Raw genomic sequence first — 15,942 nt, 5'->3', positions numbered from 1 at the left:
CTTAACTGTAATTTTTTTTCGTATGATTCATTATGAAGTAAAAATGACTAATATTTGCTTCAATTCTAGTATTTTTATCAGACAATACTCTTAAAGCAACTCTCCAGGGTTGGGTAACAGAGCTTCATGGGAATTTTGGGATAAACCTGATAGAAAGTCTGCATTTCGATTCGCTTTGTTTGGAGAGCCAACTAGAGGGCTGAAAAGGCACTACGCCTCGCTCAAAGTTTAATTGGGATAACACTATGACTCGATGGGGCACACGGGATTGCGCAAAAGGAAGTGGGAGGGCCAAAGGGAAGGCTAAGTGGGGGGGGGAGATTGAGACACCACTTCTTTTCCAGTAAACCATATACAAAATGAATCATGTGACCATATAATTAGGAATAAGTCATCCTTTAACGGAGTCTGAAGGAAGAAACCACATGGGAAAATTGGTAAGCAAGCTACAGTAGGTCCAAAAGATTTTCACAATGCCAAATTAATGTATTGTGTTTCATAGGTTTCATGATGCTTGTATCTAAACCAAATTAGATCGTTTTAAGAGTGTTTTATACATCAGTTCGGATATCTGTAAGCTACAATACGAGATCCTAAACCTAGCATGAAAGTGTATCATTGTAGCTGTGTGCGCTAATATAGTCAAATGGTTGCTTTGGGGTAAATTGTTTAATTTGGCAAAGGGCAAGTTGAGCCAATGGCTCAACATACCCCATACAAATGATGATCACATTTGGTCAGTTTTATGCATAATATGCATAGTATTTTTGCAATTTATTATGCATATAAAGTCACACTACTGCATTTGTATTGTGCCCTGTGTATACAAATGTAAAACACGCAGGGATCTAGCTCGCCTTAAGGTTCTTGAAAGACCAGCCAAGGAATTGAGAGAAGGGAAGAAGTCCATTCAAGCAGCAGCAAGGGATGAAAAAAATCTACCTAAAGGGAAGAGAGAAGGAGGGAAGGAAAATAAGAGAAGGGAGGAGGAGGAGGAGGACAGAGAGAGATAAGGACAGGCAAAGCTTGCATGGGGGAAAGCACTGACGATAAGGTTTAAAAAGTTATGCCAGAAAAAATAAGCCAAGAAATTTAAGCTTTGCAGGAAATAAAGCTTCGCCAGATTTATACCGTGTAACACATTGCAGATCACACGCTGAAAATACAACCCGATCTCACAGAGGGAAGTGAAGTCTTGATCTTGTTCTAAACCTGGTCGTCACTGAGAAAGGTACGTATATTCATCATAACGGACTGTATTAAGAATGGTGCTTTCCAATAACTCTCAGCCCAGTCCCCTTGCCTTGGAAACACAGTGACTGTTATTGATACCCGCAGACCACTTAGCTGTGCTGGGAACATGTTTGTGACAGCCAGAGACCGGGTTGCCCTTGTAATGTCTGCCATAGGAGAGAGATAGATCATGTTGCGGCGATATGAGCACCTTGTAGGGGACTTACTCCATACGGCAACTTTTCCATCCCGGCCCTCCTCTGTTCCTGAGCCCATGGGAAGTGTGATGTTTTTATTCGTCCTCTCTTGTGTTGTTTTTTTTCTTTTTTCTTAATTGGCTCAGAGGCCTTGAGCAGCACCTGGCATGTATCGGGGCGAGCTGACATGATCTGCTCTGTTTAGGACACTGTCTCCTCTGGCTGTTCAGCTCCCACGGTTAGCCTGACACACACATCACTCTCTGTTCTCTGTTAGCCACTGCTTCAGTCATAACGCTCCTTTTTGACACGGGTTCGTTTTTTTATCAGCCTTCTTTTTTAATCCTTTCTAGAAGGTCAACAGGAAGTTTCCACAAGGCTTATCTGCCGTGTGAGTGGTTTATTACCTTTTAGTCCAAATGAACTCTTTTTTTGCTCCCTCTCTTTCTTATTGTTTCTATCTTCTCCGTTTCCCGTACACAAGCACACAGAGACTGTAGCCCACACTCTTACAGACTTGGACATCTATTAGCTGTCTGCAGTGACAGGTCAGCCCGTACACACACACACACACACACACACACGCACACACACGCACGCACGCACGCACGCACGCACACGCACGCACACTTGCTGAGACAAGCTGACATACAGGCCATCATCACATGATGAATTTACTGCCCCGTACCCTTGAGCCCCAACAGTCCTCAGCCAATCACAAGTGGGAGAGGCCCCGGTTTGTGTCTGCTCAACAGAGAGGACACTGACACTGCAGGTGCAGGTACAGAGGCTCTGACCACTGGAGAAGTTTGACCTTACAGTATGGGGTTTATGGTCCTAGCTGAATGGCATGTACAGACACTAAGAAAACAACTGTTTTAGTGGAATAGAGACAAAGAAGGAGAGAGTGGGTGAGAGAGAGATAGAAAGACTCACTATTTTGAGGAACCTATTAACAGCTCCTTCTGGTACAGCAATTAATAATCTAGTTCAGTATTTAACATGGGACTGAATCCCCAGTGACTACTTTTTAGCTTTCTTTGATGCATCAACACCCCCTCCCCGCTGCCTCTCCATAAGTGTATTCCTTAGTGTTATGTGTGTGTTGGTTTTTCTAGTTAACCAGAGAAATAGACCAGATCGCTATTCCCCGAACCTCAGCCCAATTTTACATCAACACACACAGACTTCTGAAACCTCTTAATACTGTTGAAAAGTCAAATCCCTCCAGGGCTTTGGATGTAAATACAAATATTTTTGGTAAATCAATAGACATGTACCTTGAATCAGAGTCAAAAGGTCTTTATAGGTCTTTAATGTTTGAATAGGGTAGAACAGGGTTCCCCAACTAGTGGCACGTGTGCTGAATTTGGCCCGCGGGTGGTTTTATTTGGCCCCCAATGTTTTCTGTGTAAAAATAAAATATTATTATTCATTTTGGGTGATTTTCATTGATGGACATAAAAGACTGTAAAAGCACCAGGAAATCAGCTCCAAGTGATTTACATTTTGGAAGTCTGTTCCCAAGTATTTCCACGCATAATAGAGAGACACGTGTTCATATACAAATGTAAGCAAGGTTTGAAATGATGTTTTAGTCAAATATTATATCTGGTTGGGCTTTGTGTGGTCAATTTGCAGTCTACAAATCATTTGTAATGATGTTCCAGCCCCATGACCATCCACTCAAGAAGAAAACGTCCAATGGCAGAATCTAGTTGATGATCCCTGGGGTAGACATTCTAATGCTTTTTCCCAGCCATTACATTTTCCTATCTGATGTTTACGGATCCATGCCACCGATGAATGGACGCTACTGTAACGTAGACCTGGGACGATAAACCAAACATTATCGACCCCGACCGTACCGATCACCTATCGCAGGCATTTTGCTGATATAGTTCATTACAATAAGTAGCCTATACTAGAGAAATGTGACGTTTGAACTTAAATACATTTTAGATACCTTAATAGAAAATGACTCAAGTAAAAGTGAAAGTCACCCAGTAAAATACTCCCGAGTGGCGCAGAGGTCTAAGGCACTGTGGTCTAAGGCACTGTATATCAGTGCAACAGGTGTCACTACAGTCCCTGGTTCGAATCCAGGCTGTATCACATCCGGCCGTGATTGGGAGTACCATAGGGCGGCGTACAATTGGCCCAGTATCGTCCGGGTTTGGCTGGGGTAGGCCGTTATTGTAAATAAGAATTTGTTCTTAACTGACTTGCCTAGTTAAACAAAGGTTAAATAAAAAATACTACTTGAGTAGAAGTCTGAAAGTATCTGGTTTTAAATGTACTTAAGTACAGTGGTGGAAATGTACTCAATTGTCATACTTGAGCAAAAGTAAATGCTATACATCAAATTCCTTATATTAAGCAAACCAGACGACACAATTTCCATATTATTATTATTATTTGACAGCCAGGGTCACACTCCAACACTCAGACATCATTTACAAACTAAGCATTTGTGTATAGTGAGTCCGCCAGAACAGAGGCAGTAGGGATGACCAGGGATGTTCTCTTGATAAGTGCATGAATTGGACCATCTTCCTGTCCTGCTAAGCATTCAAGTTGTAACGAGTGCTTTTGGGTGTCAAGGAAAATGAGTGAAAAGTACATTCTTTTCTTTAGGATTGTAGTGAAGTAAAAGTCAAAGTTGTGAAAAATATGAATTGTAAAGTAAAGTACAGATACCACAAAAAACTACTTAACTACTTAAGTATTTTTACTTAAGTACTTTGCACCACTGAATATGGGTGATTGTTAATGGGACAACTGTGGTGAACATTAATATTAGATGAGGGCAGTGGGAAGGTAGGCCCCTAAATGACAGGTAATTCAAGAAGAAGACAAGTAAGCGGTCAGTACGTTGTAATAAACTTGAAAGTTGTAATAAAGTTGTAATAAACTTGAAAGTTGTAATTAAAGTTGTAATAAACTTGAAAGTTGTAATAAAGTTGTAATAAACTTGAAAGTTGTAATAAAGTTGTTATAAACTTATCGTTCTATTTACTGTTATCGCATCAATTCAAGCAATTTATTGCAATAAGTATGTTTGTCCATATCGCCCAGCTCGAAAGTACACTCTTAGAAAAAAAGGTACTATCTAGAACCTAAAAGGGTTCTTCGGCTGTCCCAATAGAAGAACCCTTTGGAAAATCCTTTCGCGTTCCAGGTAGAACGCTTTTGGTTCCAGGTGGAAACTTTTTGGGTTCCATGTAGAACCCTTTCCAGAGAAGTTTCTACTTGGAACCAAAAACGGTTCTCCTATGGGGACAGTCAAAGAACCCTTTTGGAACCCTTTTTTCTAAGTGTACTGTAATGCTTAGAAATGATGTGTAGGATGCCCCAGCCAGGGTTACAGGTCAGGATAAGGGGGTATAGATGTATAGGCTGGACATGGAGTGTGAGGTGGTACTTGGGTGTTTGGGAGTGCTGTTTGCTGACTAAACTCTGAGCCTTTACAACACGCAGGTTATTATTGGCCGACAGATGGTGCATCACATTTTTACTGCTCACACCTTCTGTGGCTCTCTCTCTCCCCAGACACAACTCCAATTTTTCCCCCTTCTTCAGAGGAATGGAGCATAGCGCTACTCTTTGATACACAACACTCTCTCTCAAACCCATACACAAACACAAACACACACGCTCACCTCTCTCGGTATGTGTCTCCTATAGGGACTCGAACACCGCCATTTTTTCTCTGTTTGTCACTCACATTCTGTACATATCCATGGCAACACACAAACATACACATAATTCTGTCATCACATATGTTTACGTATAGGGATACTGTATGTTTCCTTATACTGTACATTAACAGTTCACATGTTTTTTTCTTTACATCCCAAAGAAATGTATTGCTTTCCACAAAGTGATATTTTGGGATTTTAGCAACGAGGCCCTTTATCTACTTCCCCAGAGTCAGATGAACTCGTGGATACCATTTTTAATGTCTCCGCGTGCGGTTTTGAAGGAAGTTGCTAACTAGCATTAGCGCAATTTCTAACTCGAGTTAGCTCAATGACTGGAAGTCTATGGGTATATGGCTCACGAAACTAGCTCTAAATTCCTTCATACTGGACAGAGAGACATACAAATGGGATCCACAAGTTCACCTGACTCTGGGAAGTATGAACTTATATGAACATTGCAAAAATCCCGAAGTATCCCTTTAATAATGGTGTAAATTGTAATTTATTCAGAACATATTGTGGTCATCTTTATACATAGATGTGCAAACACAGCAATACAAAAGGCTATTTTAAAGTTGGCGACAAGGTTTCCCTAATACAAGTAAAAATGGTTGGCTTGGTTATCTTTACTTGTGCCATTCATTATTTCTACACTTAGGGGAGAGTGACGTTAAGTCGTGCCAAAATGATTAGTTGTGCCACCCCTTGTTTCTTGGAAACCATACACAATTTAATCATGTGACCAAATATTTAGGAAGAGGTTGTCATTTCATGGAGTTTGTGAAGGAAGACCCCATGTGGCCTTTTATACAGCAACATAAAAAGGCTATTTTAAAGTTGGCGACAACGTTTCTCTAATATAAGTGAAAAAGGTTCAGTTTGGTAAACTTTACTTGTGCCATTCTTTATTTCAAAATTTAGGCTCAATCCCAATACCTCCCCTTAGCCCTCCCCTCGTTTTCAAGTGTCCCTCAAAAACAAAGCAACTAGTGGTAGGGAGAGGTAAATAACCATGAGGAATGGGACGTCACTCGCACACAGCAAAAGCCGCCAAAGGTTAGCCTACCATGCAATTAATTGACTACGAGCCTCGTGTTTTTCCACAATGCCTGTAATGACGGCAGGAATAGCTTTCCTTATATGTCTCATGCAAATAATATGTACTTACCATATGAGCAACAAATGAGAACTGCAAAACAACAATGTGCCATAATGTCGCCATATTCTGGCTGCTGTGGCTGTGGTTCAACGTGGAGTAGTATTGAAGCAGGAACATTCATTACATAATGGCAATTTGACATGTAACAGTGGCATTTCCTTCACTCAGTCATGATTAACCAGTGGAAGCAATTAAAACCACTGTTCTGCACTAATATTTATACCAAAAGTGTAAGGGTCCGTACACAGATTGGCTACATAGCTACACATCCATAGGCATACAGATATTTTTATCCACCACTACACAATAAGTAAGAAAATAGTTAGTACGTTACTTCGGCTGCATTAAATGACAAATATCTTCAATCTCTAACGTTGACATTACTAGCCACAATAAAGAACACTGACAAGTGATTGACTTCGATTTTCTTTTTATGAACAGCAAGGCAAGCTTACAAAATTGCTCATTCAATTTGCAGTAAATGCATCCACTTACAGCCACTGGGTTTCACAAGATGAAAGCCTGGTTTGCTGGTTTGCTCAGGAGTCCCTAAAACATTAATAGGATAGTTCACCCATTTACAAAATTACACATTGGTTTCCTTACCCTGTAAGCAGTCTATGGACAAGGTATGACAGCAATCCGTGCATTTCTTTTGTTTCCCTGGTGCATTTTTAGCACACATGCTAAAACGTTTTGGCATTTGTGGCACAAATCCCAAATGTATTTCTAAATGTAGGCCTAATCCCAATACCTCCCCTTAACCCTGGTAATGATATTAGCATTTTCCCCGTATCATGTTCAAATCATCTATAAGGGACTTTGTTGAGCTTCACAATCAGTTGGAGATACTTTTGGATGATTTGGACATGATGCGTGGAAAATGCTAGTATCGGTACCAGGAATTGGATGGGATTTTTGCCACAAATGCTAAACGTTAGTATTTGGAAACAGTGCCAGGGAAACTAAACCAAAGCATGGATTGCTGTCTTGCCTTGACCATAGTGCTTAGAGGGTAAGGAAACCAATATGCAATTTTGTAATTTGGGTGAAATATCCCTTTAAACAACACAAATTACAATTCATACAAATGTCAAACGCTCATATAGCAATCTAAATGTATAGCTAGCTGGCTAATGTTAGCTAGTCAGATAGCTTGTTAAATAGCAATTTTTGTAAGTTAACATTGTGACAAAGAAATATGCAGAATCATTTGTCTCTACATTAACTAACATATTCCTCTTAACTGTAATTTTTTTTCGTATGATTCATTATGAAGTAAAAATGACTAATATTTGCTTCAATTCTAGTATTTTTATCAGACAATACTCTTAAAGCAACTCTCCAGGGTTGGGTAACAGAGCTTCATGGGAATTTTGGGATAAACCTGATAGAAAGTCTGCATTTCGATTCGCTTTGTTTGGAGAGCCAACTAGAGGGCTGAAAAGGCACTACGCCTCGCTCAAAGTTTAATTGGGATAACACTATGACTCGATGGGGCACACGGGATTGCGCAAAAGGAAGTGGGAGGGCCAAAGGGAAGGCTAAGTGGGGGGGGGGAGATTGAGACACCACTTCTTTTCCAGTAAACCATATACAAAATGAATCATGTGACCATATAATTAGGAATAAGTCATCCTTTAACGGAGTCTGAAGGAAGAAACCACATGGGAAAATTGGTAAGCAAGCTACAGTAGGTCCAAAAGATTTTCACAATGCCAAATTAATGTATTGTGTTTCATAGGTTTCATGATGCTTGTATCTAAACCAAATTAGATCGTTTTAAGAGTGTTTTATACATCAGTTCGGATATCTGTAAGCTACAATACGAGATCCTAAACCTAGCATGAAAGTGTATCATTGTAGCTGTGTGCGCTAATATAGTCAAATGGTTGCTTTGGGGTAAATTGTTTAATTTGGCAAAGGGCAAGTTGAGCCAATGGCTCAACATACCCCATACAAATGATGATCACATTTGGTCAGTTTTATGCATAATATGCATAGTATTTTTGCAATTTATTATGCATATAAAGTCACACTACTGCATTTGTATTGTGCCCTGTGTATACAAATGTAAAACACGCAGGGATCTAGCTCGCCTTAAGGTTCTTGAAAGACCAGCCAAGGAATTGAGAGAAGGGAAGAAGTCCATTCAAGCAGCAGCAAGGGATGAAAAAAATCTACCTTATGACACTGAAGAGGTACGTTGACAAAAGAGAAAACAAAACGTGCACCTGTGCGAAAGAGAGTCTACGACAGAGTAGCAGAGGCACCAGTGTCTGACAACATGGAGTCTGAGCTTGCTGAATATAACAGAAATCTTATGGACCGGTTTCATGGTCTTAGTAGCCTCAAGTACATCTTACCCCAAGGCTTACCCTGTCCCTATGTTCAATTTACCCCATACCCGGGGTAAGTTGTGCCAAGAGAACACTTTTTTTTTTGGACAAGCTACGTTTTCAAAACGGTTCTGATTATTTCCACCGATACGCAACATCCTAACATGTATGTAGATATCTTCGTTAGAAAGCATACCATATTTCCCTTGACGTAGTGATGCTGAGTAAACACAATAACTCAACATGCCCCGCTCTCCCCTATCACACCAATGAGATAACTGGTCAAAGTGTATAGTGCAGTCTGTAAGAGAGTGCATGTTAGAGTACCTGTAACGTGTGTCATGCTTCTAAACCCTTAATAACACACTGGGTGGAAATGAGACAGACTAGCCCCCCCCCCCCATAGCCTTTTCCCTTCATTCTGAGGGTAGAATGACTGTTTGTGAGCATCTGAAAGTCATTAGAGGTTCTGCAGTCTGTCAGGTGCCAACACACACACACACACACACACACACACACACACACACACACACACACACACACACACACACACACACACACACACAGGAATGTTCACACACACATACTTACATGGACACACACACACACACACACACACACACACACACACACACACACACACACACACACACACACACACACACACACACACACACACACACACACACACACACAGGAATGTTCACACACACATACTTACATGGACACACACACACACACACACACACACACACACACACACACACACACACACACACACACACACACACACACACACACACACACACACACCCTCACAGACGCACATACACAGAGATACAAGCTGAAAGTGCTGAAGCCCAGCAGCTTCCTTCTGCTGTGCAGGGCCTGGGGATTCGTCATGTGCTGATGAGCTGCTATAACAATATATGAGCGAATCACAAGCAGTCTGCAAATGAATCATTTTCCCCTCTCTCTTCCCTCCCTCACACCCTCGCACACACTCGCACACATACTCGCTCTGTTCGTCAGGCTTCGGGGAGAGGGGCTTCCTGCCTACAGACGTAGGTGAGGAGTGCTCTCTCACAGATGGTAGCACTGGCATCAGATGGAGTTTATATAAGAGTGGTTTTGATTACGTGCCAAGGCACTGTCGTGGGAGAGTGTGTGTCTGTGTGTTGGCTTCGTGTACATATGAAATTTGTTTGTGTACGTTCATGTGTGTGTTTGTGAACAGATTTGTGTGTTTGAACGTATGTGTGTGAGAATGCTTTGGTCAATGTGCACGTACTGGTTTGTCTATAGGTTGTTCCCGTGTGGATCATAGAGGGAGCCACCAGAGGGAGGCAGTCGTAGTGCTGTTACACTTCGACGTTCACTAGGAGAGAGAGAGAGAGAGATGTTTGAGTGGAGAGCTGGGTAATCGGGGCTATTGCAATAGAGGAGAGAGATAGGATCATAGCAGCACCTCATGGATCTCTCTTACTTCCCTCTCTGCGTGGAAACGTGATCAGAGAGCGCCCTGCTCCATCCGCTTCACCACAGACAGCATCCAACACATCTCTGTTAGCTAGGGAGGGGTCAAAAGGAGCGAGCTACAGTACCCATCTGCTGCCACCCAGCAGTAGAGAGGCTGGCAAGGGAGGGGTGAGGAGGTGGAAGTAAAGGAGGAGGGTGAGAGTGAAGGGGAATGAGGGCGGTCTCCTCCTGCCTTTCTCTTCTCCGAGGCGTGAAGGAGGGAGGGCTGAGGGGTAAGTAGGGGGCGCAGGCAGAGTGAGTAGATACAGTGGGTTGTTTGAGGAAGTCATGTGGTAGTAACCCAGCCCCCCCCCCCCCCCTCCCTCTGATCTCTACGCTCAAGGCCTTTGGGTGTTAATTAGGAGACCTAGATAATGCCACACTAATGAAAACAAGACCAATGTTTTCTCTTTCTTTTCAGATAAAGCTTTGGGTTGGGTTTTGAACAGTCTCTGGACACATACGAGAGAGAGAGAGAGGGATAGAAAGAGAACGAGAGTGAGAAAGAGATGGAATGATGGAAAGACAGAGGGAGTGAAATGCGAAAAAGAAAAGGAGCGAGAAAGCGAGAGAAGGAATGAGTGGGAGAGGTTTCTGAGGTAAAACTATTTTTCCTGTTTCTTGTCACTCAGCACCTCCACACACAATGGCCCAGCGGAGTGTGTCATGAAGGGGAAAAGGAAAATCTCTCCTGTACAGTCAGCACTGTTCTACCTGCTGACCCATTGTGTGGGCGACTACACACACACACGCGAGCACACACACACACACACACATGCACACACACACACACACACACACACACACACACACACACACACACACACACACACACACACACACACACACACACACACACACACACACACACACACACAGCTCAATTCTGGTTTGCAGATCCCAACATGTTTGTGTGCAGATTTATGATCTGTAAGGGGATTCAAGTGGGTGATGTGAGTAGGTGTGGGTTAGCCCTCCGGAGAATCAGAAGAAGTGTTGATATCTGAGGGAGGTGGTGGGTGAATCGAGGGCCACCATCTTGGGCATAATCCATGCGGGCAGTGCTGGTGTGTCTTTGTGCGCTGGCCATTTGTTTGGGTTATCGCAGTGTGTGCCGGAGTAGGTGGATTAGATGGAAACTTAAGAAGCATGGCTGTCTCCATGCAGCTGGGTCCAGGCATCTGTCATTCCTCTGTCCAACACCCTATAAATCCCAGAACACACAGGCCAGACTGACGCACTTCATTTCAACAACACCATTCAGAGATACTGCAGGGAAGGGGGGGGGGCTATATGTGTGTGTATTCTTCTTTTGAAAGGAAGACACTATTTAGTTTACAATTCAACCCAGGATAAGCACCATATTCCTACAGTGTTATGCACGAGTGGAATCGCTCTGGTAATCTCAGACCCAGCTTGCCTTTGTCTTCATATAGGACAGTCAATGTCATTATGTTTGTTCAAGTTCTAGATTGTACTTTTTTTTTTGTAACATTGGATAGACCACCGCTGCAACGTTAGAACTGATCTGTGTTTATTTTAAAAGTGCCGAAAAAAATAGAGAAATAGAAAAGGGAAGAAGAATAGAGTTGACTTGTTTGGGGCAACACTCGGTCCCCCTAAGTGTAAAATGGGATGAGATATTCTGCCTCTCGGATTTAACGTAACGTAAGAGAGTGTGAAATTAAACTGCACAGGAATAAAAAGTGGCCTTCATTGTGTGTCGCCGGCTCGCTTATCGAAACATTCCGACAGCTGGAACATCTAAAGCTACAAAAAGTTGTAGCAATCTCCTTTGTGTAGGGTCCTGAGCAGACATTGTGATATTTGAAAGCCGCTGAGACTCCAAAGCCAGCGTTAGAATGGCAAACACAACGTGCCTCTAAATCCTGCCTCTTCGCGACAACACCGTGTATCGGTGAGTGTGTATGTGTTTTGTGTACCTTTAATTCCTATCCTTCTTTCACTTTCTCTACATTCCCTGCACCTACACAGCGTCTATAAACTCTGTTAATTTGATTTACCGCATCTCAAATTGAATTGGAAAAAAAAAGAATGACAGAAAATGTACCGTTATTAATAATAACCGAAAGCGGTGTACAACAGAAAAGTGTCTGGGTTTGCTCTCGGCTGGATGAGCGCGATAAGTGAAGTCGGTTATGATGGGCACGTTTTCTACATCGCTCAAACAAACAGCGCAGGCTATTAAGGGGCCATTGTGTTTGCTGCAGTGAGGATCAGATCCAATTCGAGAGAGCGCGTGGAACTGTTGGGAGTGGTGAAGAATACAGCTTGTGCAGTACACCGCTCAAACACCGCAATGTTCAAAGGGAACCGCCGCTGCTCCTCTTAGAAGATGCATATCAAAAGAGAGGGCACTGAAAGAGTTTTAAAGACACGTCTCAGGAGGGTACTAAAGCTAAAGCACTGTGTAGTAGGCAGACGGTACAGTCATATTCAGTGCCTCGGTGACAGAGCTCGTTTTACATTCTGGTAAAGTAATACCGAGTAATGATGAGGTGACTGACTGTTGTCTCTCTCTTGTTGTCCTCGCACAGGTCACGGAGGTCACGGAGGTCAGGGGGGTCGGAAGCCGTTCCAGTGCAGGTACTGCTCCTACGGTGCCTCTCAGAAGGGCAACCTGAAGACCCATGTCCTGTGTGTCCACCGCATGCCCTTTGACAACAGCCAGTACCCTGACCGCCGCTTCAAACGCTCCCGCATCGACTCGGACGCCTCAGGGAACTCTGAGGATGGGACCACCAGCTATCCCACGGGAATTCACGGGGGCATGGCCGACCCCCCTCTCTCTGGAGAACCCCTGCATCCATGACCGATGTCACCTGGTGCCAGCCTTCAACTCTACAACTACTGTACTCACTAGAGCCACATGACAGGGACTAGTCACTTCGCTTACTCCCAGAGCAGAGCCAGATCAAAGGGGGGCATCAGTGTTCATACTGTTTTACCCAGAGCTCACAGGACATCCTCAGTGTGTACTAGGTCAGTAACAATAACATAACATGCATATAAACGACACATACCATGGGTAGAGTATTCTTTAAGATGGGTCCTGAAGAAATGCATCTATTCATTAATAGAGAACTAGGGTATAGATATGTTAAGTGTAGTTATGTGACAAATAGTGGAGACGACTATATAAAAAAAGAAATAATAAAGAAAATATAGAAAATCCTTAAAATGACTTTTCCCCAAAAAGTGTGCATTTATCAGAAAAATGATCCCGTAAACGATTTAGCGACAATTGGGGAAGATGGAATAGGATTGTTGAACACACCCCTCAGAACATGACACCGGCGGCTGCCTTTTGCAGAGGGCGAATGATGAGCAGCCAGTGGAGGCTGGGGCAGGCAGCGGCAGTGGTGGTGGGGGGGGGGGCCTTGGTGCCAGCCTGACTGGAGCTGTCATCGCAGAGGAAATCAATTCAATCCCCCTCTCCCTTTTTTTCATCTTTCTCGACCCAGCAGTCCAGCCCCATCCACTCTTAGCCCTATGCCCCTACTGCACTACAGGAGTAACCTAACCCTGGCCGACATGTGAGGGGTCAAACTCAGTTCCATCAGCTGGCCAGAGTCGCCGTCCCCCCCCCGTCCCATCCCCCGTCCCCCCCTTTCTATGGCCCTTTAAAACGACTCAAATCCAACATGGCCTCTGGAAGAAGAAAAAAAATCAATGATGTATTTGAAGGAGCCATTAGCGATGTGGAGCCATCACAGAGATGTGTTCTGTGCAATATTGTCATTTATTTGGATATCACCTTACCAGACACTGCGAGGTGGAGTTAATTGAATGTGTTTTATTTCATTTCAACTTTTATGTTAGGAGGTGGATGGTTGTTCTTTGAAATTGAAAGTGTAGATAGTGAAGATGTACATAGTGGAATTGGGACCTTTACAACTTGATGTACTGTAACTTAAGCCAGAGGCTGAATGTTTCGTTATATATGAAGACAGTGAACGTCACAGAACTTGTTTCCTAAGACACGACGCAGGACTATCTTCCTATAAGCTCTTCTAAAGCAGCTTCAGAATGAGCAATAATACATAGAGATAAACACCCTGCTCCCTGTCTCTAATTTAAATGTATCAGTTACAAAATAGACAAAAGGACCTTTTCTACAAATGTCTTTTCCAATTCATTTCTCGGTTTCGGACAAAGCATTTTGTGAGTAGTGGGGGGTAAACAGAAGATGAGGGTTTTATTGTGTTGGTATGGAGGCATGGGGGGGGATTTTTAATGTTTCTGATAAAGAGAAATGATCCGGACTTTAAGAAAGTCAATATCTTCCCTCACAGCCAAGGAGAGCTGAACACTTAAACCCCAGGGCCTTAACACCACAGCTATGCCTAAAGGAGTTTACAGTCCGCTCAAATACACTGCTCCTATCAGTTGAGAGAGAGAGAGAAATAAGAAAAGAAAGAAAGAAAGAAAGAAAGAAAGAAAGAAAGAAAGAAAGAAAGAAAGAAAGAAAGAGAGTATGAATATGTACAGAATGCAGCCGTGGTTTCAATGGGGTCATTTGAATTAGGACTCTTCTGCCATGCAGCGATCTACTTACAGTGTTTTTTTTTTTTGTTCATTAGCTTACCTAGCCTAGTTCGCACCGCCTTACTTCAAATCGAGTCGATCAATTTAATGCAACTGTTAGTCTGATATCTACCATGGAGCCACAACATTGAGCTACAACTGAAACGACGGTGGTGAGCTTTAGGTTTAAATGCACTACTGTGTTCTTGGTGACTGTGTTCCAGTCGCTTGCTTTTTCGTGCGTGTATGTACGTGTGTGTGGGTGTGCCTACCTAACTATATTAGAGAAAAAATAACAACAAAAAAAAAGTTAAAAATAAACTCTGAAGAAAATTATTCACATTCCGTTTCTAGCACTTTTCAGGTTTTCCAGTATATCTGTATGTTTCAAACTATGCGATATGGCAATAATGCTGTTTATGACACCGGAAGCATCATTGTTTGCCATTCTCTGTGACGTGTTCGTCCATCCCGTACTGTGCTACTGTTTACCTGCCTGCATTTCAAAATAACCCACGTGTTCCCTGAAAATATTTTGTTGTCACGATTCAATTAAGAAACAGACGCAAATGTACAATTAGAACTTGATCATCCTTGCGCTAACAAAGAAGATAAATCATTTCTATGTACTTCTCTGTGTACTCTGTGTTCATGGCCCTGATACTGTCCACATTCCTTGATGAAGTAAATGTCTATATTGGAGGTAAAGTAAGTAGAGGGTTTTGTTGCTACTACTATATACTTACAACCAGTACACGACTTTGTATTTAAATATAACTATTGAGCATTATTTATTATTCTACATCGGTTTTACAGAAGAGATAAACAACTCTGATAACCGTAAATCTACGTTGTTTTTTTCATTCCAAAGTCATTTTTTTCATGGACTCTTTCTGCTGTCAGGAAGTCGTAAAGTCTTTGAGGCAATTCGTTTTATCCAGTGTTTTACGCAATAAAAACCTCTACCTCTGGAAATACTGCCTTTGTCTGGTCCAACATGCAACATAATAGGACTCTTTTGTTAGGCCTTCCCTTGGTAATCCTAATCTTAACAGTTCACAACTGAGCAGGTAACTCCTTCCCTGCCAATAACACCTGAGGTAATCTAGTTGTGCCTGCTCACCTACCTGTAGATGTGAGTACTATACCGCTGATTACTGTTATTACCACACGCGCATGATTTGTTACTGTCACCCTATAGACACTCACATATTCCAGGGAAACCCGCCTACACAGCCACAGAA

General features: G+C 42.6%; 1 protein-coding gene across 9 annotated transcripts in view; it reads left to right on the top strand.

Annotated features, from left to right (window-relative positions):
- Positions 1–15,673, top strand: part of znf536 (zinc finger protein 536) — a 189,288-nt gene extending 173,615 nt beyond the window's left edge. For all 9 annotated transcript variants that reach the window (XM_045708868.1, XM_045708874.1, XM_045708870.1 and 6 more), the window contains one exon: positions 12,709–15,673. In XM_045708868.1, the coding sequence (XP_045564824.1) occupies positions 12,709–12,983 (275 nt within the window). In that variant the 3' untranslated portion in view covers positions 12,984–15,673. The remainder of the gene's footprint in view (positions 1–12,708) is intronic.
- Positions 15,674–15,942: the final 269 nt, after the last annotated feature.

This window comes from Salmo salar, chromosome ssa26 (genome assembly GCF_905237065.1).
Source record: "Salmo salar chromosome ssa26, Ssal_v3.1, whole genome shotgun sequence".
NCBI lineage: Eukaryota > Metazoa > Chordata > Actinopteri > Salmoniformes > Salmonidae > Salmo > Salmo salar.
The sequence above is the reverse complement of the archived record's forward strand: the minus strand, read 5'-3'. Positions and strand labels throughout refer to the sequence as shown.